At 45.3% G+C, this 25893-nt stretch overlaps 1 protein-coding gene and 1 pseudogene across 1 annotated transcript; both read right to left on the bottom strand.

Annotated features, from left to right (window-relative positions):
- Positions 1-17791: 17791 nt before the first annotated feature.
- LOC113887601 lies at positions 17792-18732 on the bottom strand (annotated as a pseudogene).
- Positions 18733-22746: 4014 nt separating this feature from the next.
- Positions 22747-23775, bottom strand: LOC113887600 (melanoma-associated antigen B4-like). Its single transcript, XM_027534787.1, has one exon. It carries the CDS (start codon positions 23773-23775, stop codon positions 22747-22749), a length of 1029 nt encoding a protein of 342 aa, XP_027390588.1.
- Between the last annotated feature and the right edge of the window lie 2118 nt (positions 23776-25893).

Genomic DNA, 25893 nt, shown 5'->3' with positions numbered 1-25893 from the left:
CAACAGAGAATGAGATGTCTGGATGGCATCACTGACTGGATGGACGTGAGTCTGAGTGAACTCCGGGAGTTGGTGATGGACAGGGAGGCCTGGCGTGCTGCGATTCATGGGGTCGCAAAGAGTTGGACACGACTGAGCGACTGAATTGAACTGTACTGATAACCTATATTTGCCTATGAAGTCTTTAATTGTTATTTTGGTTAAATGGATAACTAAGCATTTTTTTCCCAATGATCTATGTGACTAAGTGTTCTAAAGCCTCTTTGATATTTTTGACAAGCGTCCTCCAAATCAAATTCTACATGTCTTTTTGACTTAGAAGTAGCTTTGAGGTATATTTCAGAGGGCCCCTGAAATATCTCAAAGATTTGTTCTCTCTCCTTATAAAAAGAGACATGTGTACCCCAGTGTTCATCACAGCACTGTTTATGATAGCCAGGACATGGAAGCAACCTAGATATCCATTAGCAGATGAATGGATAAGAAAGCTGTGGTACATATATACAATGGAGTATTACTCAGCCATTAAAAAGAATACATTTGAATCAGTTCTAATGAGGTGGATGAAACTGGAGCCGATTATACAGAGTGAAGTAAGCCAGAAAGAAAAGTACCAATACAGTATACTAATGCATATATATGGAATTTAGAAAGATGGTAACAATAACCTTGTATGTGAGACAGCAAAAGGGACACAGATGTATAGAAGTCTTTTGGACTCTGTGGGAGAGGGAGGGGGGGCATGATTTGGAAGAATGGCATTGAAACATGTATAATATCATATAAGAAACCAATCGCCAGTCCAGGTTCGATGCAGGATACAGGAAGCTTGGGGCTGGTGCACTGGGATGACCCAGAGGGATGGTATGGTGAGGGAGGTGGGAGAGGGGTTCAGGATTGGGAACACATGTACACCCGTGGTGGATTCATGTTGATGTATGGCAAAACCAATACAATATTGTAAAGTAATTAGCCTCTAATTAAAATAAATAAATTTAAATAAAAAATGAACTAAGAATATTAGTTATATGAAATTTAACCATGGGAAGCATTGCCAAGTAAGAAGGAATGTTAAACCTTTTTTATGTTGTGTCTGGCTTACCAGGTGGCTCAGATAGTAAGGAATCTGCCTGCAGTGCAGGAGATCTGACTTCGCTCTCTGGGTCAGGAACATCCCCTGGAGAAGGGAATGGCTACCTACTCCAGTATTCTTACCTGGAGAATTCCATGGACAGAGAAGCCTGGTGGGCTACAGTGCAAGGGGTCGCAAAGAGTCAGACACAACTGAGCAACTCACACTTTCAGACTTGTATGGATGTGCATAATAAGTGTTTCAGGAATTATTAGAAACTTTTGGAAGTCTTCTATGTCCTGTAGTAGAATGTTGTCTGTCATCAAAATTGAAGCTCACACTAAAAGGACTAAACCCAAGTATCAGAGAAACACTGAAGCTGACTTGTATGTACAGGCAGAACAACAAAAGAATCTGTGAACATTGTGGCACATGTAGATAAAGTCCATTTTGCTTCTGCCAAAAAAATTGACCCTTCCTTGCCACACTTTTGCCATCCTGATGTCTATTTAATATGGCACCAGTCAGCTCCCACATTGGAGAAAGTAAGTGGGTAAACAATAGCTTTAAATGAAATAAATAGTTGGGGCTATGAGAAATTCAAGATGACCCCTTGGTTTCTCCCAGCTTTCTAGCAACTCTTTCCCTGACCATCATTTAAGATGACTCAAATTATAGACACTGGTAGGAAGATTTTTATAAAATTGTGCAAAGTCTACCAGCAATGTCTATCCTGCCAGGTCCATAACTCTGGAAAGGAAAGGAAAACAGATTTTTGCCCCAGAGGCCTCAGACCTCCTTTCCCTGGACACTTTGAACACCTGCAACAAAATTTCATTTATTTGCCGCTTAGTATGAGTCACAAATATTTGCCGCTTAGTATGAGTCACAAATATTTGCCACTTAGTATGAGTCACTTAGTATTGCCACAGCCAGTCCCTCCCATCAGGAAGCTTCCACAAGCCTCTTAACCTTATCCATCAAAGGGCAGACAGAATGAAAACCACAATCAGAAAACTAACCAAGCTGATCACATGGATCACAGCCTTGTCTAACTCAGTGAAGCCATGTAGGGGCACCCAAGACAGACAGGTCATGGTGGAGAGTTCTGACAAAACATGGTCCACTGGAGAAGGGAAAAGCCAAGCACTTCAGTATTCTTGCCTTGAGAATCCCATGGACAGTATGAAAAGACACAAAGATATGACACTGAAAGAGGAACACCCCAGGTCAGTAGGTGCCCAATATGCTACTGGAGAAGAGTGGAGAAATAATTTCAGAAACAATGAAGAGACAGAGCCAAAGTGAAAGCAACACCCAGTGGTGGATGTGACTGGTGATGAAAGTAAACTCTGATGCTGTAAAGAACAGTATTGCATAGGAACCTGGAATGTTAGGTCCATGAATCAAAGTAAGTTGGAAGTGGTCGAACAGGAGATGGCAAGAGTGAACATGAACATTTTAGTAATCAGTGAACTAAAATGGATGGGAATGAGCAAATTTAATTCAGGTGACCATTATATTTACTACTGTGGGCAAGAATCTTAAAGAAGAAATGGAATAGCCTCATAGTCAACAAAAGAGTCCAAAATGTAGTACTTGGGTGCAATCTCAAAAAGTACAGAATGATCTCTGTTCGTTTCCAAGGCAAACCATTCAATACAACAGTAATCCAAGTCTATGCCCCAAAAATTAATGCCAAAGAAACTGAAGTTGAACAGTTCTGTGATGACCTACGAGACCATCTAGAACTAAAACCAAGAAAATATGTCCTTTTCATCATAGAGGCTTGGAATGCGAAAGTAGGAAGTCAAGTGATACCTGCCTAGAGTAAGAGCAAGTTTGGGTACCAGGCCCAAGGACAGTGTCAAATGCCACCCAAGTGTTCTTTGGGTATGCACAGCCTGGGCATACTCCTTGCAGCTCTTATGACACAGTGAGCTAATCCAGATCTTGCCCTGTGGGTCATGGAAAGAGAACAAAGCAGAGAGTGACAGCAGGCAAGTTTTCATGGGAGAGATAGGGTGAAAGTCAGGGGTCTCCAGCCAGCAGTTTGGGCAAGACCACTGGAGTTCACCATGGCAGCAATCCTAGTCACGGTACCAAATATGTCACTGGTAAAAAGAGATTTCCTCAGTGCTTGCCCTTGCAAAGAAAGGGAAGGACTCTGGACTAGTGCACATCAGGGGACTTGTCTGATGAAGGTCACTTTATCAGTCTTGTGAACTTGAGAAGACTGCAAGTTATCCATCTATAGATGGAGTCTGCTAAATCCCATCCTGCATGAATGCTGGAATTCATGTATACATATAAAGCAGTCATACTGATTAAGAAACACTGGTCTTTAATTTAATGGTGGTTATGATTATTATGAACCTCCAAAATACCACCTTCCTATCTGAGGTTATTTTTATCCAGTAGATAGCAGAGACTATGCAGTGCATTGGGACAAAAAAATAAATATTCTTAAAAGAGCTAAATTAAGGCAAAGTATATTTTATTTTTACCAAAAAAAAAAAAAATAGAGGAAATAAGGCAAACTACAAATTAAAAGCTTTTTCCTTTATATTTGCCTAATTTTTTTTTGGTTTTTCAATATTTTCTGTGGTCATGTTTCACATTACCATGAAAATCTCTCTTTCAGCGACATATTCAGTTCAGTTCAGTTCAGTCGGTCAGTCGTGTCCGACTCTTTGTGATCCCATGAATCGCAGCACGCCAGGCCTCCCTGTCCATCACCAACTCCCGGAGTTCACTCAGACTCACATCCATCGACTCAGTTATGCCATTCAGCAATCTCATCCTCTGTCGTCCCCTTCTCCTCCTGCCCCCAATCCCTCCCAGCATCAGATCTTTTCCAATGAGTCAACTCTTTGCATGAGGTGGCCAAAGTACTGGAGTTTCAGCTTTAGCATCATTCCTTCCAAAGAAATCCCACTTCCAGGTAATAAAGACAATACAGATGGTTCATGAATTTCTTTTACATCTACCAAAACTGTAACTTTAAAAATCCTAAAACAGCAATAAATAAAACTGGAAAATCATTACCAAATCAATATTCTGAAGAAAAAGAATCTGGTAGAAGTAAAAGTATTCGATAAAAATGAAATAAATAACATGCAGAAGTTACTGGTTTAAGTCAGGAAGAAAATAGAGACCAAAACATGGTTTGCTCGACCCCTACTAACCTGCACTATCTAGGAGCTTGACTACTCTTTGAGAAAACTCTATTCCAGTGTCATCTTACCTTGTGTAGATGGTGAACAACATATTCAATACATTCAATGTGTTTTACATATACCCAACGTATGGCTTATAAAACTTTAAAACAGCAAACAATGTGATTTATATGATTAATGCATTTGTATTCTGAAGCACAATAAACCTTATGAAAAGTAATTAGTATTTGAAAATACTAGACTCCTCCCTCGTTGCCTTAATCTAATTTAAATCAACTTTCAATAGATATTTCTCCTATGGATAAAGGAAAAAAAGATATATATTTTGTTAAAATGAGTTGTACCTAAACTCCCTTACTACATAAAACTGTAAAAAACATACAAGTTTTGTTCCCTCCACCCTATTACTCTCTACTATTTAGAAGCTTGACAGCTCTGTTCCAACACAAAAGGGAAGAAAGTGTCCGGGCATCCTTCCCTAGATGTGAGAGGAGCTGTAGGACTTGGCCCTGGAAGGGGCACTGGCTTTAGCTGTCATTGGAGCCCTGGCCACACCTCTCAGCCCTGCTCTCTCCGCCTGATCTCTCAGACCCTCATCATAGAGGTCTGGGAAGGAAGTCCGGACGGTGTCTTGGATCTTCGCCAGCACCTCCAACACCTTCATCTTATTAGTTTCAAACAAGCTCTCGGGCCCCACAGGAACTCGTAGTATGGAAGATTGACATTGGGTACCTGTCGGTACCTCAGGTACTTTTTCTGCACCAGATGTTTGGTGATGAGCCTTCTGGGCTCCCCAAAGATCCAGTGCCTCCTCCCAGTATAGACCCCCAACACACTGAGGAATTCCCAGACCTCCTCCCTGGGGGCATGGTTACCCTTCATGAAGATAATGCCCAGGAGCACCATGAGGAATCCGGACTTGGGCAGACCCCCCTCATCACTCGGACCTTCATCACCCCCGAGGTTGAGCTTGTTGATGAGGGCATAGATGTTCCTCCTATGGTCGACTTCCATCAGCTCCAGGCCAAATACCAGCTCCATATGCTTAGTTAGAGTCTCTCCTGAGGATTTCAGGGATGTGCTGCCTATACTTGCTGCAAACGACCTTCAGCAGGGCCTGCTGTGAGATGGGCTCCTTCTTGGTATACTTCTCCAGCAGGAATTCCATAAGCATGCTGGCCTTCCTGGTCAGAGGATCTTTTCAAGGGCTCTGAGTGGCAGGGGCTGCCTGGGAGGCACCTGCACTTTCCTCCCCTGGGCCCTGGGCACCTTCATCAGATCCTGCACAGGAAGGCCCTGCATCAGGAGAGCTAGGGACCATGGCTCCCTGAAGCTCTTGGTGATCTCCAGTAGCAGGGGAGCCTGGGGGAGAACCCTGAGGGACAGATGAGGGGGAAGAGGGGCACTCCTCTTTGGGGGCTGCAGCAGCACTGGCCAGGGCCTCTTGGGGACACTGAATGTCCCCCTGGACCTTTTGGCATTTCACATGGGCATGGTACTTGTTCCTGTGCCTCTGAGGCATGGTGACACAGGTTATGGATGACAGGCGCATGCAGGCTGGGTGGCAGGCAAAGAGGGCACCTAGAGGAGGGACAAGCAGATGTTGTGAGCAACTGCAGTGAGGAGATTCCTCCCTGGCTTGAACCAAAGCCGCCTCTGAGGGGTCCTTGAGGCCACTGCTCTAGGACCCACAAGTCTCCTGTTCTCCTGGTGAGCCCCGCCCTTGAGACCGCTGAGTAGGAAGTGAGAGTGATCTCTGGGGCACAGCCAGACAGCCCTCCCTGGGCATTAGAGGGAGGCCTGTGGGGCTGGCAGGGGAGGCAGGTCCTTTCAGTTCACATTTCAGAGTCATGATGAAAAATGGGGTAAGACTCCCTCATATCCCTCCCGTCCCCAAACCACCCACCCTGTTCCCTCTCTTGCTTTGAAGTTGATGCTGCCACCTTCCCTGTCACCCCAGACGATGAGAGCAGGGAATGTACAGGCCTCCAATGAAAGGATCTGGGACCCGCCCTTCTGCTGTCTGGAGGCTGCCCCTTCACAAGCAAGCTGCAACCTCCCGTGGCAGACCACCGCCCCCGTCCCCGTTTTTGGCTGGGAGGAAGTGCTGGCCACAGGGGAGGGTCCTGAGTCAGCCGTGTGATGCGGAGGATGGTCATTACCCTGACTCCCCCTGAGCCCTGACATCCTCCCTCTGCTGACCTGCTGCCAGCCCTTCTGAACGAGGTCCCCTCTTCCCCGAGTGTCCCGTGTCAGTGATCGCAGGCAGGGAGCCCTCAGACTTTAGAACTGCCAAGACGCTGACCAGTTGCTCTCCGGCCAAGTAACACTGGGTAAGGGATTAGGCGTTGCCACCAATCTGGGGTATGGAGACACAGTCCCCCAGCGGGTCCCTCCTTCACTCCACAGAATCCCGGATTTCCCTCTACTGAACAAAGCCAGGGTCCAGCAACCCCTGGACCCAGGTTATGTCCTGAGAACCTGTGTGCATAGCCGATGGACATTGCACCTGGCCCGAGCCTCCAGGCGTAGAGCAGGTGGGGGTTTGCCGGGGGCTGTGAAGTCCCCTCTTTTAGATGGAAAAGGTGTTGGGAATGCCAGGGCGTATCTTTGTAACTATCCAGTGCATTTGTAACTCATGTCACCTCCGACTTGGACCCCTGATGAGACCTCGGACTCATCCCTCTGGTCACAGCTACAGCAGCTCTCAAAGACAGCAGCCCTCTCAAAGATGGCATCACACCCCAGCGTGGATAGGGTGCAGTCACTTCCTATCATGTGCATCTGGGCTCCAAGAGGACAGCAGGGGCGGGGCCTGGGTGGGCGGGGTTCTGGGGGAGTTTCCGGCAAGAGGGGGGATGTGTTCCCTTCTTCGACTCATAGTGGCTCCTGGGACGTCCCTGCTGATCTCAGTCAACTGGCCTCACTCCTTGCCTCTCACTTCTCTCAGTAGATCAAGCAGGAAGAATTTGTGAGCCCGAGCCTGAAAGCCTTCCTGGAGCTGCTGAGACAGACAGTGAGGACACTCTGGGGCTCCTTGTGTGCTGAGTGATGCTCTCTGTCCTCTATCCCTGTCTTCCCCTGAATGTAATGCTACGTTACGTCCCATCTGCAGACCTGAGGGTAATGCCTCACCTGGAAGATGTCAAATCCCCAGACTCCTGGTGAGAAGTGTACCAGCATCTCATCTGGACGCTTCTGCCTAAGGCTGCTGCAGGTAAGATAAGCGAGAGGCAATGATGGGAGAATACCTTCTGTGGTGTGGAACCCCTCACACTCACTCAGGATCTTCATATTGACTGCAGGCAGAGCCTGTAAACCCTTCCCTTTCTGGTATAAAATCACCCCTGTCCCCAACCATGCCCCACACAATCCCAGCAGAGAAAGTGAAGGGGCTCCTTAGCCTGACGGTTCTCACTATGGGCTCTTAGTTGACTGCAGGGGCATTGCTCAAAAGTCCTGAGATGAATTTCTGTCCTTTTGTACAATTACTGTGATACAAGCTTTTCTCTTTTAGTCCATGTGTGACAGTCTCTTAAGCTGGTCATTTACAAGAGCCAGTTGTCATCCACTAACAAAGTTTCTGCTGGTTATTGCATGACCTCTGGGCCATACTGCCATGTCCATCCCAAACTTTGGTGCCCCATGATCCTGGCATGGGGCTTTGAGATGCTGCCTCAGGTTCCTTCAGTGAACCAGTAGAGGTTCATGGTCCCACGGCCCAGTGGAAGAATCAACCGCTCCAGTTTCAAGCCTTTTCCAGCTGATCCTGTTGTCTGTTTCCTTTGTGGCCTGCACGCCTGTGTCAGCCTCAGAGTACTCCCCCACCTGGGTACTCATAGGGTCAAGTTCAATGGAGACTTATTGTTCCTCAGGGATTATTTAGTTTTGTGTTCTTGCTTTTGTTAGTAGTTGTCTTTATTCCTTGTGTAAGTTTTCCATGGTTTGTTCTGGGTACAGGAAACAGCCGCCCACGTGTGACTGTGGTCTCAGCTACTCTGGATGTGGTACTAAATCTGTAAAGGATTTAAGGAAAATGGACAGTCTTAAAATTTGTCCTCATGAAAACACATAACATACTACTCTGTTTGAGACTTCTTTTTCCTAAGGCGCTCAGGAAATTCTTCTTGTTGCCTTCGTGTAGAGTGCATACATTTTTCTAAGTTTGTTGCTTTTGTGTATGGTATGTTTTCTATTACATGGTCTAAGCATTGTCGATTCTTCCAGACCAGTCTCTTGATTTTGCTGTGTTGATCTTTTTTGTGCCAGATTTCTGAAGTTAGTTATATGTGTCAATGTTTTCTGTGCCTGTTTCCTAAGAATTTTAATTCGAGGATCAAATTCTTACCATGATAATTTGCTTTTCATTATTGCTGACATTTTTTCATTTTGCATTGGTGCATGTAACTCTATTTTGACTGTGTTCTTATGATATTTTTTCTAGTTTTTAAATTAGTAGACTTTTAAAAAGTTGTTTTAATCGACAGATTCTTGTTTTATAATGTTGTGTTGTTTCTGCTATACAACAGGATGAATCAGCGCTACGTATACATATTCCTCCTGCCTGATGAGACTTCCTCCCACCCCCTCATCTCACCCCTCTAGGATGTCACACAGCACCAAGCTGAGCTCCCTGTATTATATAGCAATTTCCCACCAGCTATCTTTTGTACACATGGGACTCGATATATGTCAGTGCCACGCTCTCAATTCGTCCTACCCATGCCTTCCCTTGCTGTGTCCACAGGTCCATTCTCCACATCTGAGTCACTATTCTTGCCCTTCAAATAGGTTCGTGAGTACCATTCGAACTTTCCATGTATATTCGTTAATGTATGTTACTTTTCTGTTTCTAACTTAGTTCGCTCTGTAAACAGGCTCTAGGTGCATCCACCTCACTACAAGTGACTTAAATTAGTTCCTTTTTATGGCTAATATTCCACTGTATGTGGCTACCACAACTTCGTTATCCAGTCATCGGTCAGTTGAAGTCTACTTTGCTTGCATGTCCTGTCTATTGTAAGCAGTGCTGCAGTGAACACTGGATACAGGTGTCTTTTCAATGATTCTTTTCTCAGTGTATATGCCCAGTATTTCTATTGCTGGGTCATATGTAGTTTTAATTCTAGTTTTAAAGGAATCTGCCCAGTGTTCTCCATTGTGGCTATATCAATTTCCAGTCCCACCTTTTCTCTAAACTCTCCCGAGCATTTACTGCTTGTACAAATTTTGATGATGACCATTCTGACCTGTATGAGGTGACACCTCATTGTAATTTTGATGTGCATTTCTTTCATCATGAGCGATGTAGCTCCTCTTTTCATGTGTTTATGTGTTTGTTGCCCCTCTGTATTTCTTTTTGAAAGCACACATTTAGGATTGGAGAAAATTCAGCAGATAGAATAGAGAGGTCCCATACAGCCACTCTCTTCCTCCACTTGGTATCTTCTATTATTAACATCTTGTATTGGTTCAATGGATACAAGTTCGTTTTTTACAATTGACCAACTAATGTCAATACGTTATTATTCACTACTGTCCATTGCTTACAATACATTTTACTTTTTGTGTTTTACAGTTCTTTAGTGTTTGACAGATGCATGATAGTATCAACTCAGCCAACATGATGTCTTGCAGAGGAGTGTGAATGCCCTATGGATCTCCCATGCTCCATCTGTTCATCCCTCAAAACCTCACTTGGAACCCCTGATGACTACTGACCATTTTACTCTTTCTAAAGATTTGCATTTTCCAGAATGTAACACTGATGGAATCATACAGTATGTAGGCTTTTTATACTGGCTCCTTCTGCTAATCAATATACATTGAATTTTCTCTGTATCTTTTTATGGTTTGAAATGTTTTCTTCTAGAACTGAATAGTATTCCATGTAGCTTTCCAATATTTTGTTTACCCACTCATCTACTGAAGGTCATCTTTGGTGATTTCGGTTTTTGGCAGCTATGACTCATTCTGCTATTAAAATTTGGTTGAAGGTTTTTGGATGGGCTTAAGGTTTTGGCTCTTTTGAGTAAATACCTTAACGTTCACTTGTTAGATCATATGATAGGACTATATTTAGCTTAAAAGAGTTTGCCAGACAGTTTCCAAAGTATCAGTATCACTGCCTTCCCTTTAGCATGAATTCATTTTCAGGTAGTTTGCCTGTTTCCTCTTCATTGATTTGGACTTCTGTGTTTCTGGTTTGTTCCTTCATTTGTGTAGTATTTCTCTGCCTTTTCCATTATTATTATTATTTTAGTTATCGTGTTTGAGGTCTCCTTTTCCCAGGCTTCAGGGTTGAATTTTTTCTTCCTTTTTGTTTCTGCCCTCTAAGGTTGGTCCAGTGGTTTGTGTAAGCTTCTTATAGAATGAGATTTGTGCTGAGGTTTTGTTTGTTTGTTTGTTTGCTTTTTCCTCTGAGGGGCAAGGCTGAGTAAGGTGGTAATTCTGTCTGCCGATGATCGGGTTTGCATTTTTGTTTTCTTTGTGGTTTAGATGAGGCGTCCTGCAGAGGGTGCTATCAGTGGTTTGGTGATGCCGAGTCTTGTATTCCAGTGGTTTCCTTTGTGTCAGTTCTCACTATTTGATATCCTAGGGTTAGTTCTCTGGTAGTCTAGGATCTTGGAGCCAGTGCACCCACTCTAAAGGCTCAGGGCTTGACATTGAGTTTTGCATGGGTCTATATATTCTTTTCTGCTGGTCATGTACTCCTGTCCACTCTCAGCTGGTATTCTGCATGCACTTCTGTGTCTGAAGGTGTATTCCAGATGTATCCTTGGAGAGAGATGTATTCTAGAATGTCCACCAACTCCTCTTGCCATCTTGTTCCTCCTGGGCAAGATTCGTGAGAGTCCCTTGGACTGCAAGGAGATCTAACCAGTCAGTTCTAAAGGATATCAGTCCTGAATATGCATTGGAAGGACTGATGCTGAATCTGAAGCCCCAGTACTTTGGCGACCTGATGTGAAGAACTGACTCATTGGAAAAAACCCCGATGCTGGGAAAGATTGAAGGCAGGAAGAGAAGGGAATGACAGAGGATGAAATGGTGGGATGGCATCACCTACTCAATGGACATGAGTCTGAGCAAGCTCTAGGAATTGGTGATGGACATGGAAGCCTGGTGTGCTGCAGTCCATGGGGTTGCGAAGAGTCAGACACGACCGAGAGACTGAACAGAACAGATGAGTCATCAAAATATTCTTGTCATTCCTATATTTTCTGGACGAGTTGAAGCCTTACCTTGCTGCAAGGCTGATTCCCTTACGGTGGCAAAGAAAGTGTGAGAAAATGTGTTCTCTGCTTGGTTTATCAAGTGTGATCCAGGCACACATTTCTCTGGGCAAATTATACAAGCTTTAACCAAAACCTTGAAGGCTTCTTGAAATTAACCATTGTCCATATGAGCCACAAACTTGAGGGAGGATTGACAGAAACAATACAAAAACTGGACTCTGGCAATTTAAGAATTAGGAACACGGGGCTTTCAGTTCAGTCTCTCAGTCGTGTCCGACTCCTTGCAACTCCAAGAATCGCAGCACGCCATGCCTTCCTGTCCATCACCAACTCCTGGAGTTCACTCAGACTCAGGTCCCTTGAGTCAGTGATGCCATCCAGCCATCTCATCCTCTGTGGCCCCCTTCTCCTCCTGCCCCCAATCCCAGCATCAGAGTTTTTTCCAATGAGTCAACACTTTGCATGAGGTGGCCAAAGTACTGGAGTTTCAGCTTTAGCATCATTCCTTCCAAAGAAATCCCAGGACTGATCTCCTTGAGAATGTACTGGTTGAATCTCCTTTCAGTCCAAGGGACTCTCAAGAGTCTTCCCCAACACTACAGTTCAAAAGCATCAATTCTTCAGCACTCAGCTTTCTTCACAGTCCAACTCTCACATCCATACATGACCACTGGAAAAACCATATACTTGATTAGACGGACCTTTGTTGGCAAAGTACTGTCTTCTTTTCAATATGCTATGTAGGTTGGTCATAACTTTTCTTCCAAGGAGTAAGCATCTTTTAATTTCATGGCTGAAGTCACCATCTGAAGTGATTTTGGATCCCCCCAAAATAAAGTCTGACACCGTTTCCACTGTTTCCCCATCTGTTTCTCATTAAGTGATGGGACCAGATGCCATGATCTTTGTTTTCTGAATGTTGAGCTTTAAGCCAACTTTTTCACTCTCCCCTTTCACTTTCATCAAGAGGCTTTTTAGTTCCTCTTCACTTTCTGCCATCAGGGTGGTGTCCTCTGCATATGAGAGGTTATTGATATTTCTCCCAGCAATCTTGATTCCAGCTTGTGCTTCTTCCAGCCCAGCATTCCTCATGATGTACTCTGCAAATAAGTTAAATAAGCAGGGTGACAATATACAGCCTTGACGTACACCTTTTCCTATTTGGAACCAGTCTGTTGGGCTAACATGGGGCTTAATGAATTACAAATATAATGATAATTTTCCTGATTTTTTAAAAGAGTACTGTCTTTTAAAAATCTTTAATTTTCTAGATATAAGGAAATTTTTTAACACAGAAATTTGATAAATTGTACATTTGTCATTAGAATTGAAACACTAATTTTTCTCTCCCTACCATACCACTCCAGAAATTAGAAACTCTCAGTGTTCTTATTTCCTTAGGGAAATAGTTATTTTTCAAAAGTTCAGTAAGAATCTGTTCTTATAGTGGGACACAAGTGGAAACATTGATTACACTACAGAGACTTTGACTGGAATGTCATATTTGACACACACAGGTGGACTTGGATATGACCAGATAACTTCAGGAAACTAAGGTTAACCATCAGTTCAGTTCAGTTCAGTCACTCGGTTATGTCCGGCTCTTTGTGACCCCATGAATTGCAGCATGCCAGGCCTCCATGTCCATCACCAATTCCCAGAGTTCACTGAAATTCAGGTCCATTGAGCTGGTGATGCCATTCAGCCATCTCATCCTCTGTCGTCCCCTTCTCCTCCTGCCCCCAATCCCAGTATCAGAGTCTTTTCCAATGGGTCAACCCTTCGCGTGAGCTGGCCAAAGTATTGGAGTTACAGCTTTAGCATCAGACCTTCCAAAAAACACCCAGTTCTGATCTCCTTTAGAATGGACTAGTTGGATCTCCTTGCAGTCCAAGGGACTCTCAAGTGTCTTCTCCAACACCACAGTGCAAAAGCATCAATTCTTCGGTGCTCAGCTTTCTTCACAGTCTAACTCACACATCCATACATGACCACTGGAACAACCATAGCCTTGACTAGACGGACCTTTGCTGGCAAAGTAATATCTATGCCTTTGAATATGCTATCTAGGTTGGTCATAACTTTCCTTCCAGAGAGTAGGCGTCTTTTAATTTCATGGCTGCAATCACCATCTGCAGTGATTTTGGAGCCCCCAAAAATAAAGTCTGACACCGTTTCCACTGTTTCCCCATCTATTTCCCATGAAGTGATGGGACCAGATGCCATGATCTTAATTTTGTGAATGGTGAGTTTTAAACCAGCTTTTTCACTCTTGTCTTTCACTTTCATCAAGAGGCTTTTTAGTTCCTCTTAACTTTCTGCCATCAGAGTGGTGTCATCTGCATATGTGAGGTTATTGATATTTCTTCCAGCAATCTTGATTCCAGCTTGTGCTTCTTGCAGCCCAGCATTTCTCATGATGTACTCTGCATATAATTTAAATGAGCAGCATGACAATATACAGCCTTGATGTACACCTTTTCCTATTTGGAATCAGTCTGTTGTTCCATGTACAGTTCTAACTGTTGCTTCCTAACCTGCTTATAGGTTTCTCAAGAGGTAGGTAAGGTGGTCTGGTATTCCCATCTCTTTCAGAATTTTCCACAGTTTATTGTGATCCACACAGTCAAAGGCTTTGGCATAGTCAAGAAAGCAGAAAGAGATATTTTTCTGGAACTCTTGCTTTTTCCATGGAGCCATAAAAACCCATTGGAAAAACAGCCTGGGACCTTGCTGACAGAATTCCCATCAGCCTTACCAGGTGAGTAAGGATGATCACTTCTGGCAGGCACAGGAACTTTAGGATGTTTTGGGGACTTCAGGAAGAGAGGAATTCATCCAGATCTCTAGGTTTGACAACAAGTTTTTGCTGTGGCTTCCTAGCCTCAAGAGGCTATTAAAATGTCTTTCTGGAGACTCCTTATGAACTGTTCCAGCAAAGCAGATTTAAAAGCGCCTATTGGCAAATTGTTATTCTTACTGTACTCAGATAAATAATCAGGCCAAGTTTATTGAATTTAGACTTCCTTTGCAAACATATTAGGTCTTAGTTTTCCTGTCTACAGTAGAAATAAGGGAGATGATAGAAAAAATTGGTTCAATAGAAAGTGTACTACACATGTGTGGGTATTAGGTTCTAGTGGTATTACGTTTCCTTGAAGTTTTATTATTTACCTGCAAACTAGGTTGGATCCTGAATTTTTCTAGTGTCCACCCGTATCTAGCTGGACTACGGAATTTTCTTACTAAAATTCCCAATTTCTCCCATCCTTTTGATGTGTCTGTGGGAAGATGGTAAGCTCCAAGTGATACACCTCTGCCATCTTGATCCAGTCACTCTCCCATTCTTTTGACTTGAATCACTGAGAACTAACATTGCCATTTTCCTGAAGTCCTGCAAGGTGAAGCTAGATGACTTGATGCAAAGATCAGAGAAATTGTCACAACAGCTCATTTTTTTGTCATTGTTGTTTTGTTTTGTTTTGTTTTTTAATTTTATTTTATTTTTAAACTTTACAATATTGTATTAGTTTTGCCAAATATCGAAATGAATCTGCCACAGGTATACCCGCGTTCCCCATCCTGAACCCTCCACCCTCCTCCCTCCCCTACCCTCCCTCTGGGTCGTCCCAGTGCACCAGCCCCAAGCATCCAGTACCGTGCATCGAACCTGGACTGGCGACTCGTTTCATACATGATATTATACATGTTTCAATGCTAATCTCCCAAATGTCCCCACCCTCTCCCTCTCCCACAGAGTCCATAAGACTGATCTATACATCGGTGTCTCTTTTGCTGTCTCGTACACAGGGTTATTGTTACCATCTTTCTAAATTCCATATATATGCATTAGTATACTGTATTGGTGCTTTTCTTCCTGGCTTACTTCACTCTGTATAATAGGCTCCAGTTTCATCCACCTCATTAGAACTGATTCAAATGTATTCTTTTTAATGGCTGAGTAATACTCCATTGTGTATATGTACCACAGCTTTCTTATCCATTCATCTGCTGATGGACATCTAGGTTGCTTCCACATCCTGGCTATTATAAACAGTGCTGCGATGAACACTGGGGTACAACAGCTCATTTTGAAATAGACTTCATGACTGTTGCTATACGAGCCACTCAGAAAGTTAACCTGATCACCCAGAAATATTGCTAACTGTGATAGAGACATTTCAAACTACAATAGTTGCTTCGATCCTCACACCTAGAAAACTTCTTGACTGACTACCCCCTGGGCTCAGAAACTGGTTTATAACCAGCTCCAATCATTAATGTCTGCTTTTTTTTTTTTGTTTCCATAGAAATGCCTCTTATTAATAACTACCTGATACCGCTTGCACCCTAGACCTAGCTTTGGGAGCCCACCTGCATCACCACCTATTGAAATGAGATACCACTGTTCAAATAAACTGACCTGTTCTCAGAATGATGCAACTGCTGCCATGAAATGGAGGACTCCACTAATCCATTCTCTCTCTCCACAGTGACCAGGTCAGCTTTTACCATGTGAGACTTGCAGGCAAGTTTCAGAGGAGGCACCTGTCAAGGCTTAGGGCACTCTGCCCCCAAATATACCACAGTGGCATATTGATTATTTTGATTTCAAGTAACTTAAGAAACAGCCAACAGAGGAGGGACATTCCACCGCCCCCCGATATCTGCCTCCCTGAGAGCAGGAAATACATCTCATATGAAGGATGTACTGCCTGTATCTGGAGGCAGAGAGAAACCCTTCTAACCAGAAGTAGGCAGTTCAAGCAGAGAAGCCTGTATACACAAACCTTGTTAAGTCTTTCATTTACTACCCTGGGTACAGATTCTGTTTAGATTCCTTACTAGTTGAGTACCTAAAACCTAAGTTGATTTGTCCTGTCGATTCCTCACAAATTGTTTTGTTGTCTACAAAATAAAGAAGCTGCCTGCTTTGCCCACTTCTTAGGTCCCATTTCTATGACACTTCTTGTGCACATGAATTGCAATTTGTCTCTTTTTCTTCTGTTACCCTGTCTTGTGTCAAGTTCACTAGTAGTCTAACCACAAGAATTCAAAAGGGATAAAGGGAGGAATGTCCTTCTTCCCTAAACACCTCAAGGGAGTTCACCCTTACATCTCAGAAACTCCCTGGAGATGATGTGCGTAGAATACCAGTCTGTGCCCTGGAATCTCCTGCATTGAGATAAGAGCAGAGACACCTTAGATTTCTGTCTGTTAGGGGCCAAATTGTGTCCCCTCCACAAATGCATATTGAAGGCATAACTCAGAGTACTTGAGAATGGAACTGTAGTTAGAAATAAGGTCTTTAAAGATATGGTTGATTTAAATATTTTTTTAATTTTAATTGAAGGCTAATTAGTTTACAATATTGTATTGGTTTTGCCATACATCAGCATGAAGCTGCCATGGGTGTACACGTGTATATAATCCTGAACCCCCATCCCACCTGCCTCCCCATACCAGCCCTCTGGGTCATCCCAGTGATCAAAAAAACCCAAAATAAACAAAAAAAAAGATAAATAAATAAAGATCAATGAGCACAATATAATAAACAAAAAATAAAGAGATCGTAGAGTTAAAATGAGGTCATTAGGGTGGGCCATACCCCAATGCGACTATAAGAAGAAATGGAGACACAAAAGGAGACACCAGGGATATATGCATTCAAAAGGAATGCCAAGTGAAGAGGTGGCCACCTGGCAGCCAAGAGGAGAAGCCTCAGGATAAACCAGCCCTTATCTTGGACTTTTAGCCTCTAGCACTCTGAGAAAATAAATTTCTGTTGTTTCAGCCATCCATTCTGTGGGGTTTTGTTGTGGAAAGCCCAACAAATCAGTATGTTACCCCAGGTAGAGATTTCCTCCTGGATAGTCTTTCTAGTTTTCTGTCATTCCTAAAGGCTATCTCAAGATCTTGCTTATGTGATTGCAGCTCCTTGTTTCTAAAGTTGTATGGGCATAGGCTAGGTCTTGACCTTAGCCTCACCAGAACTGGCATAGAGCCTTTCAAAGAGCAGATGCTCAAAAAATAAATGAAGACAGTAAGAGGTCTAACTTGTTAAGGTTTAATAGCTCCTGCATTTTTCAAGAAGCATATCGAGGTATAAATTATTTAATTTTACAAAATAGAACACAGAAAAGATGGAGAACAATCAAGGTTGACGATGTTTTGAAATTTTTTTCATTTTTTCATTCCATTGTCCCATCAGTGTTATTGTGGGATTGCTTCCCGTTTTGGCAAAAGTCCCTATTTTGATGTCAAATTTTCTTATCTGGATGATTTTTTAAAAGTCTTGGTCTTCAATAGGGGTGGGAGAAGCTGCTGGACGTGGCCGTGGAACATGCCTGGAAGTGACAGTGGTGCCAGGCCTGGCTGGAACTGTGGCTCGAGCTCTCTCCTCTTCATCTCGCAAAGATTCTTCATATTGTGATGAGAAGGCACTGGGGACCGTATCATTGACTTTTGCCAAAAACTCCAAAACTTTCATTTTGCTGGTTTCCGCATGGGCTCGTGGGCCCCACAGGAACTCCTAACGTGGAGGATCGCTGTTGGCAACCTGGCGGTACTCCAGGTACTTCATCGTCACAAAGTCTTTGGTGATGAGCTTCCTGGGCTCTCCGTAGATGAAGTGTTTTCTCCCAGCATATACTCGCACCATATACAAGAATTTCCAGATGTCTTCCTCAGCAGGACAATTGCCCTTCACGAAGATCACACCCAGAACTGTCATCAAGAGACCAATCTTAGGTAAGCCCCTACCATCCCACACCCTCCCATTGTTGGGCAGGTTCAGTTTTCTGACAAGGTCATAGGAGTGGATGGTTGAATCAACTTCCTTCAAGTCAACTGCAAAGACAGCCTCGATGTGTTCAGAGGCTCTCTTGAGAATCTCGGCAAATCGGTTATGGTATCTTGGGTGGATAATCTTCAGTATGCTTTCCTTCATAATGGGCTGCTTCATTTTATATTTATGCAGAAGGAACTCTTCCAACAAACTTGTCATGCTGTTCAGAGTATCACTGTAGGTGTTCTCAGTAGAAGATGAGACATCGGAGGAACATGGATCTTCCTCATCTTGACTGGTATCTTCTTCATCAGATGTTGTGTCAGAAGTAGTTGAAAAAGTGTTGGTAGTAGATGGGGCTTCCAAAGACCCCTGGGAATTGCTATTTGACCCAGTAGCTGAGGAGCTCTGTGAATTATCTTCTAAAAGAGAAGAAGTAGAGGGAAGCTCTTCCATTACTGCAGCGGGCTGAAGTCCCCTGTGACTCTGGGGCTCACATCAGGCCTGGTGGCATTTCTCACAGGTGCAGAGCTTATGATTCTGACCCTGAGGCATGATGCCTGCGCTGGGGGACAATGATTAGAAGTGTGAGTAGGAGGGCAGGTGATAAGGGCCCACAGGAAGACGAAGGTTGAGTGTACAGCTGCAGCAGGGAAATACCACCTTGGTTATCACGAAGGCTACATTTGTGGTTTTCTTGAGGGCACTGTTCTGAAAACCCCCAGGGTTCCTATTCTCCTAATCAGCCTGTCCTTTGGGAAACATATTGAAGGAAATTAGAGTGATCTTTAGGGTTCATCCTGCTACCCCTGCCTCAGGCATGCTGGGGTGACAGAAGGGGCTGGTAGTCTCCTACGCAGATGCATCTGTTATTTCACATTCAAGACCACCACCCAACTAGGGACCAGTCATAGGACCCATTCCCTCTGCTGTCCTCTAGTTGTCATCACAAATTTCCCTGGGATTTCTGAGAAGTGAAGACGTCCTCAGCTTATGACCCGTGTCAGTAGTTATCACCCAGTACTGAGTGCTCAGTGGGAAGTTTTCTGTGTGGCCTCTGGAGTCCTCAACACGAATTAAGAGTGCTTCCTTTGGTTCCCCCATAGGGCCTGGTGTCCCCACCCCTTTCTTGGAATAGTATTTGCACCTTCATACTAAGGGGTTTACCTCCTACACACCTGATGTAAATAAATGTTGATGGAACTTCAGCTTGATAGCTCTGCCCTGGTTCTTCAAGGGCTATAAGGAACAGGGCTGGTTTCGTTATCACTTCTTTTTATTGGTAGATGATCCCTCAGTCCTTGCTTTGACCTCTGTTGTGGCCTGAAATTCTACACTCCCTTCCACTTAGGTCCACCCCGTCTACTACTATACTTTCTTACAGTAGGGCAAGCATCCCTGTGAGACCCCTAGGAGAAAGTAAGATTCTCCTCATCCGTCCATACCTGTCCTTGGTTTTCTGAGGCGAGGGTGGATGAGATGAATCATATGGTTATGGGCTGTGTGGTTCCCTTCGTCTTCAACGTATTCAGTTGGTTTCTGGAAAACCTGGAAATAATCCCACTGCTGGCCCTAGGCTATACCCCTTGGACCATGTCCCAACCCCCCTTGTGACATCATAGAAGGAAATGGGCATGTCATGTCAACAATAAGCAGGTATCCCAGGGATGCCAGGAAGGGCAGGGTTCTGTGTGGTTTCCTCAGAGTTCTGAGATCAGGGGGTTTTGTAAGTCCAAAGCTGGACTCCTGGAAGCATTTGGGGCTCCTTTCTCTGTTTACATAAGGGAGCTCTCCTCAGGCCAAGGTCCTCACTCCCTGTGGTGCCAGAGAGGGAAAGTCTGGGAATGCCACATGAGGCTACTCTTACCTGTGCCTTCAGGGATGACATCAGGATTCAGGCTTCTTGGGGCCCTCTGTATTCAGTGTAGGGGTATGCCCTCACTCAGGTACCTCACCTTGACTCCTGGGGGACTCTGGATTTCCTCTTTCTTTCAACCTAAGGTGACCCATGTAGACCAAAGACCATGTCCTTGCAAGCCCTGAAAAGAAGTGAGCGAACGTGCAGCCTGGCAACCCTCTCTTGGCCTTCTGAGAGCCGACACAGGCCAGTCTCTCTGTGACTTCAGTTCCTCATTCATCTGTCTTTACCTTGACTCCTGTCTCTTCTATGAAAGAGTTCTTGGTAAAAGCCACGTCTTTGAAAAGTCTTAGTCTGCCTGCAACAAATCTCACAGAGAGTGGACTGAGTCCCAGGAGTGATAGGGAGGCTATAGTCTGGGAGGGGGCCCCAGCATAGGTGGTGTGCTATCAGAGAAAACACGCTGATCTCTTCCTTCTCTTCACTGACCAGACACAGCCTCTTGTAGAACCTTCACTCTTAACAGATTTACTCTCTGAAAGGAAGGGGCTGAATTAAATGATTTTCTGCACCCCTGATCTATTGCAGTTTACTGACATTTCCTTTGTAGATAAATTGTCACTGAATGCAGTCTCCTTCCTTATTTGTACTTCACTTTTATTTTCATTTTTTGTTACTTATTTCTGGGGCTTTTTATTCCAAAACTGTGTTTGGGGTATGAAATTCTGCTATTTCACATGTGAAATACCTTTTGGACTAATGTTCAGAAAGAGGAAGTGACCCAAGGTTAGCCTCATCCTGGAGGAGTGGCACAGTATGGGCTCTGGAGGAATTCAGTGCCGGGGTTCAGTCCAGCTCCTATCATTTATGAGCTTTGAGTCTGAGCTGCTTTATTCCAGCTTCTTTATCTGCAAATTGTGTTTGAAAGAGTCTATAGTGTAGGACCACAGACATGTGTGATGTATGTAAATCACCTGGCACAGTATGAGGCTAGCTTTGGTACTTTGAATGAATAGCCGTTATTACGAAGGTGATTTTGACCCCGAATGATAACAAACTTCCATCACATAATTTTATTTCCAGGCTATACTAGAGAATATGCAACTCCAAACAATAATCAAATCGACATCAGCACTAATGCTCCCAAGCAAGTAAAAACTAAGCAGTATTTCCCTATTTGAGCACTTGTTTTAATAGGTGTTTGGGGTTATCTTCTCCACATGGATGCAAGGACAAGTTCATTTGTCTCAAGGACCAGCAACTTCCCTCTCAGATGCTTTTTTTTTGTCCAAACCACCCCTAATTTAATCCCACTGACAGTAAAAATTGAGCCCTCCCTTAAAGTTTGCCAAATTACACTAAACATAACCTAATTAAACTGTTTAACAGAGCAAGTTCTGGTGCTCCCATCCCAGAAAAAGAGAGACAGTCCAGTGACGTCTTGGCATCTCGCTTCAATGGGTATCACCTTTATTTCTCAGAAACTCTCTGGACAGCTTTTGATGAAACACGTAGTGTCAGTGTTCACTTGCCCTGGCTCAAGTGCACAGGGCCCCTTCCATTCCCTATGGTTTTCGGATATCCCCAAATAATGGTGAATATATGGTTTAGATATATTCCAGGTTTACAGCCTCACCTCTGAGCACCATCATATGAGTGTCTGGCATCACTCCCACAGCTTCATCTAGCCCATCATGCATCTGGACTGAACAGGACCTCCCACCGAGGAACTAGACTTTTCCCAAGACCCAATGCCACCTTAATCAGGTAACTTCGCCTTCCTTGCTCTCATCTGGAACCTCCTCTTCCACACCTCCCCCATTTAAATTTATGATTTGTTTATTCCTTAGAGTTAGCTCACCACCTTCCTTATATGGTCCCTGCTGCTAGACTCAAAATTCCATGGGCAGTGGCTTGGGCTTCATTTTCTTATCAACCCAGTACTATAAAAAAGCCTTCTAAACACAAGATGGTCAATTAATTTGGGAGAAAAAAGGAATAATGAGCAAAGACTCTCTTTTATTATGATTTAAATGTCATACAGTTTGAATAAGCTAAACAAATCTAAGTCCATGTTATTAACTTTTACAAGCAAAAAAGAGGACAGATAAGAAGACAAAGAATAAACTAGTGTTTACTCTGAAACCTTTGTGATTCCCAAATACTTATCTCTAAGATTCTTACACATTTCCAAGTAAAATTCTATTCCAATGTTATGTTACCTTGTTCTGGACCATAAGGAAAATATTGAAGTCTTTTCGACTTGTTTACAATGAACTCCTAGTCTTAAACCTAACAGCAGTAAACATGACATCCATGACATTAATTAACCGATACTCTGAAGCATAATAAACCTTATGAAGAGTAGTGACATTTAAAAATACAAAAAACCTCTACCTCCCTACCTAAATCATCTATTTTTGACTAGATATTATTCATATGGATAAAAAGAAAACATGTATATTTTGTTAAACCTGCACCTAAACTCCCTTACTACTTAAAACTGTGAAGAACATATGGGTTTTGTTCCCCCCACCCCTACTACCCTCAACTATTTAAGAGGTGGACTGTTCTCTTCCAACACGAAGGGAACAAAGTGCCCTGATCCCTCTCTAGATATGGGAGGAGCTGTAGGACTTGGCCCGGGTAGGGGCACTGGCTTCAGCCATTGTTGGAGCCCTGGCCGCGCCTCTCAGTGCTGCTCTCTCCACCTGATCTCTCAGAGCCTCATCATAGAGGTCTGGGAAGGAACTCGGGACCTTATCCTGGATCTTGGCCAGAACTTCCAACACCTTCATCTTAGTGGTCTCAGCATAAGCTCGCGGGCCCCACAGGAACTCATAGCCCGGAGGATCACTATTGGGCACCCGGCGGTAGATGAGGTACCCCTTCTGCACCAGATCTTTGGTGATGAGCTTTCTGGGCTCCCCAAAGATGGAGTGCTTCTTCCCAGCATGGATCCCCAACACATTGAGGAAATCCCAGATCTCCTCCTCACTGGCGCGGTTACCCTTCGTAAAGATGATGCCCAGGAGCGCCATGAGGAGACCAGACTTGGGCAGCTCCTCATCACTTGAACCTTCCTCAACCCCGAGACTGAACTTGTTGACGAGGGTGTAGATGTTCCTGCTGCAGTCGACTTCCTTCAGCTCCAGGCCAAACACCAGCTCCACGCGCTCAGAGGCTCTGCTCAGGATCTCAGGCAAGTGCTGCTTGTACTTCCTGCCGATGACATTCAGCATGCCGTTCTGTGTGATGGGCTCCTTCTTGGTGTACCTCTCCAGCAGGAAATCCATCACCAAGCTGGCCTTCCTCATCAGAGGATCTTTGCGAATGCTCCGAGCGAGCAGGGCTGCCCGGGCGGCATCTGCACTTTCCTCCTCGGGGCCCTGGGCACCTTCCTCAGATCCTGCCCAGGAAGCCTCTGCAACAGGAGAGCTAGGGGCCATGGCTCCCTGAAGCTCCTGGCGATCGCCAGCAGCAGGGGAGCTCGGGGGAGAACCCTGAGGGGCAGAAGAGGGGGAGGATGGGCACTCCTCTCCTGGGGCTGCAGCAGCACTGGCCTGGGCCTCCTGAGTGTCCCCCTGGACCTGGTGGCGTTTCCCATGGGCATGTTGCTTGTTTTTGTGCTTCCGAGGCATGATGACACAGGTCAGGGACTGCAGGCGGGCGTGCAGTTACGAAGGCAGGCTTTGAGTGGCCTTGAGGAAGGAAAAAGAAAAATTAGCACCTACACCAGAGAGGGTCGTCCCCGGTTTAAACCAAGTCTGCTTCGTAGGTGGCCTTGAGTCCACTGCTCTAGGACCCACAAGTCTCCTGTTCTCCTAGTCAGACTGTTCCCTGAGAACCCTGAGGAAGAAGTGAGAGTGAGCCCTGGGGCACAGCCAGACATCCCTGCCTGGGCGTTAGAGGGGGGCCTGTGGGGGCTGGCAGGGGAGGCATGTCCTTTCAGTTCACATTCATAGTTAGGATGAAAAATGGGGAATGACTCCCTAGCACCCATCCCGATCCCTCTTCTGCTCTGAAGGCTGATGCTGCCACCTTCCCTGTGACTCTGGAGAAGGAGAGGAGGGAGTGCTCAGCCTCCCACCTAAGGGTCCCGGGACCCGCCCTTCTGTATGCAAGCTCTAACCTCCCCACTCAGACCGCAGCCTCCCTTCCCTGTGCTTGGCCGGGAGTAAGCACTGACTACAGAGGAGGGTCCTGATTCGTCCGTGTGTCCGCGAGGATGGTCCTCACCCTGGCTCCTCTTGAGCCCTGACATCCTCCCTGTACTGACCAGCTACCAATCCCTCGGACCGAGGTGCCCTCCTCCCTCAGTGTCCCGCATCCGAGATCGCAATGAGGGTGATCTGCAGCCGTTAGAGCTGCCCAGATCCTACCCGGATGCTCCGAGGCCAAGTTCGGGGGGTGGGGGTTTCGCGTGGCTGCCGTTCTAGGGTGAGGAGGCCCTCAGTACTCCCCGACGGTCCCTCCTTTAGCTACAGGGCTCGGGGCTTTCCCTCTAATGAGCAGAACTGGAGTCCACCAGCCCCGGACCGAAGCCTTCCTCTCGGAGACCACCTGGGTGAAGTGGATGGACTTGGGGCTTAAGATGCAGGCCCGAATCTTCCAGGGGAGAGCAGGGGCAGAATGGCCGGGGGTTGTCCGGCCCTCTCTTTTCAGAGGGAAAGGCTTGGGCGTGCTGGACGTGTGTCCCACACTTGTAACTCACGTCACCTCACACTCAGACCCCTGTTGAGACCTGGGAGTCCTCCGTCTGGGCACCCTACACGGCAGTTCTCTAAGACGGCAGCAGCTCTCAAAGATGGCTTCGCAGCCTCATCGTGGTGCGTTGTCGTCACTTCCGGTCATGTGGATCTGTGTTCCATGCGGACAGCAGAGGCGGGGCCAGGGCGGGCGGGGTTCCGGGGGAGCTTCCCGGAGGATTGGCATGTGCACTTCTCCTTGCATCGTCGCGGATCCTGAGACCTTCCCTGTACCGAGCAGAGTCTACGGGCCTCCCTCCCAGGCTCTAGGTTCCATCAGCACCCCAGCAGGAATTGTTTCTGGCCTGGCCGAACGGGCTTCCTGGAGCTCCTGAGAATGACAGTGGGGGCACTTTCGGGCCCCGTCTTCCGGGCTGAGTGATGCTCTGTCCGCTCTCCGTGTCTTCCCTTAACCCCTGTAGGTGGTGCGCTACGTCCCATCTGCTGACCTGAGGCCAAGGCCTCCCATCGAAGATATCAAGTCCCGAGACTCCTGCTGAGAAGTGCACGTACATCTCCTCTGGACCCTTCTGCCTGAGGCTTCCAGGAAATGGCTGTCGCAGGTAAGATGAGCTGAGAGGGAAGGATGGGAGACTGCTTTCTGTGGTGTGGAACCCCTCACATCTCACTCAGGATCTACATATTGACTGCTGGCAGGGCCTGGAAATCCTTCCCTTTCTGGTATGAATCCACCCCTGTCCCTCACCATGCCCCACACCATCCCAGCAGAGTAAGTGAAGGGGCTCCTTAGCCTGACGATTCTCACTGTGGGCTCTTAGTCGACTGCAGGGGCATTGCTCGAAAGTTCTGAGGTGAATTTCTGTCCTTTGGTATAATTTTTGGGGTACTCAATTTTCTCTTTTAGTCCCTGGGTGATAGTCTATTAAGGTGATCACTTAAAAGGGCCAGTTGTCATGCACTAACAAAGTTTGTGCTGGTTATTTCATGACGTCTGGGCCATGCTGCCACATCCAACTCAGACTGGTTCCCCATGGTCTTGGCATGGGAGCT

This window comes from Bos indicus x Bos taurus, chromosome X (genome assembly GCF_003369695.1).
Source record: "Bos indicus x Bos taurus breed Angus x Brahman F1 hybrid chromosome X, Bos_hybrid_MaternalHap_v2.0, whole genome shotgun sequence".
NCBI lineage: Eukaryota > Metazoa > Chordata > Mammalia > Artiodactyla > Bovidae > Bos > Bos indicus x Bos taurus.
The sequence above is the reverse complement of the archived record's forward strand: the minus strand, read 5'-3'. Positions and strand labels throughout refer to the sequence as shown.

Coding starts and splice junctions, on each gene's coding strand:
- LOC113887600 (XM_027534787.1), bottom strand. CDS start 23,775: ATGCCTCGGAAGCACAAAAACAAGCAACATGCCCATGGGAAACGCCAC.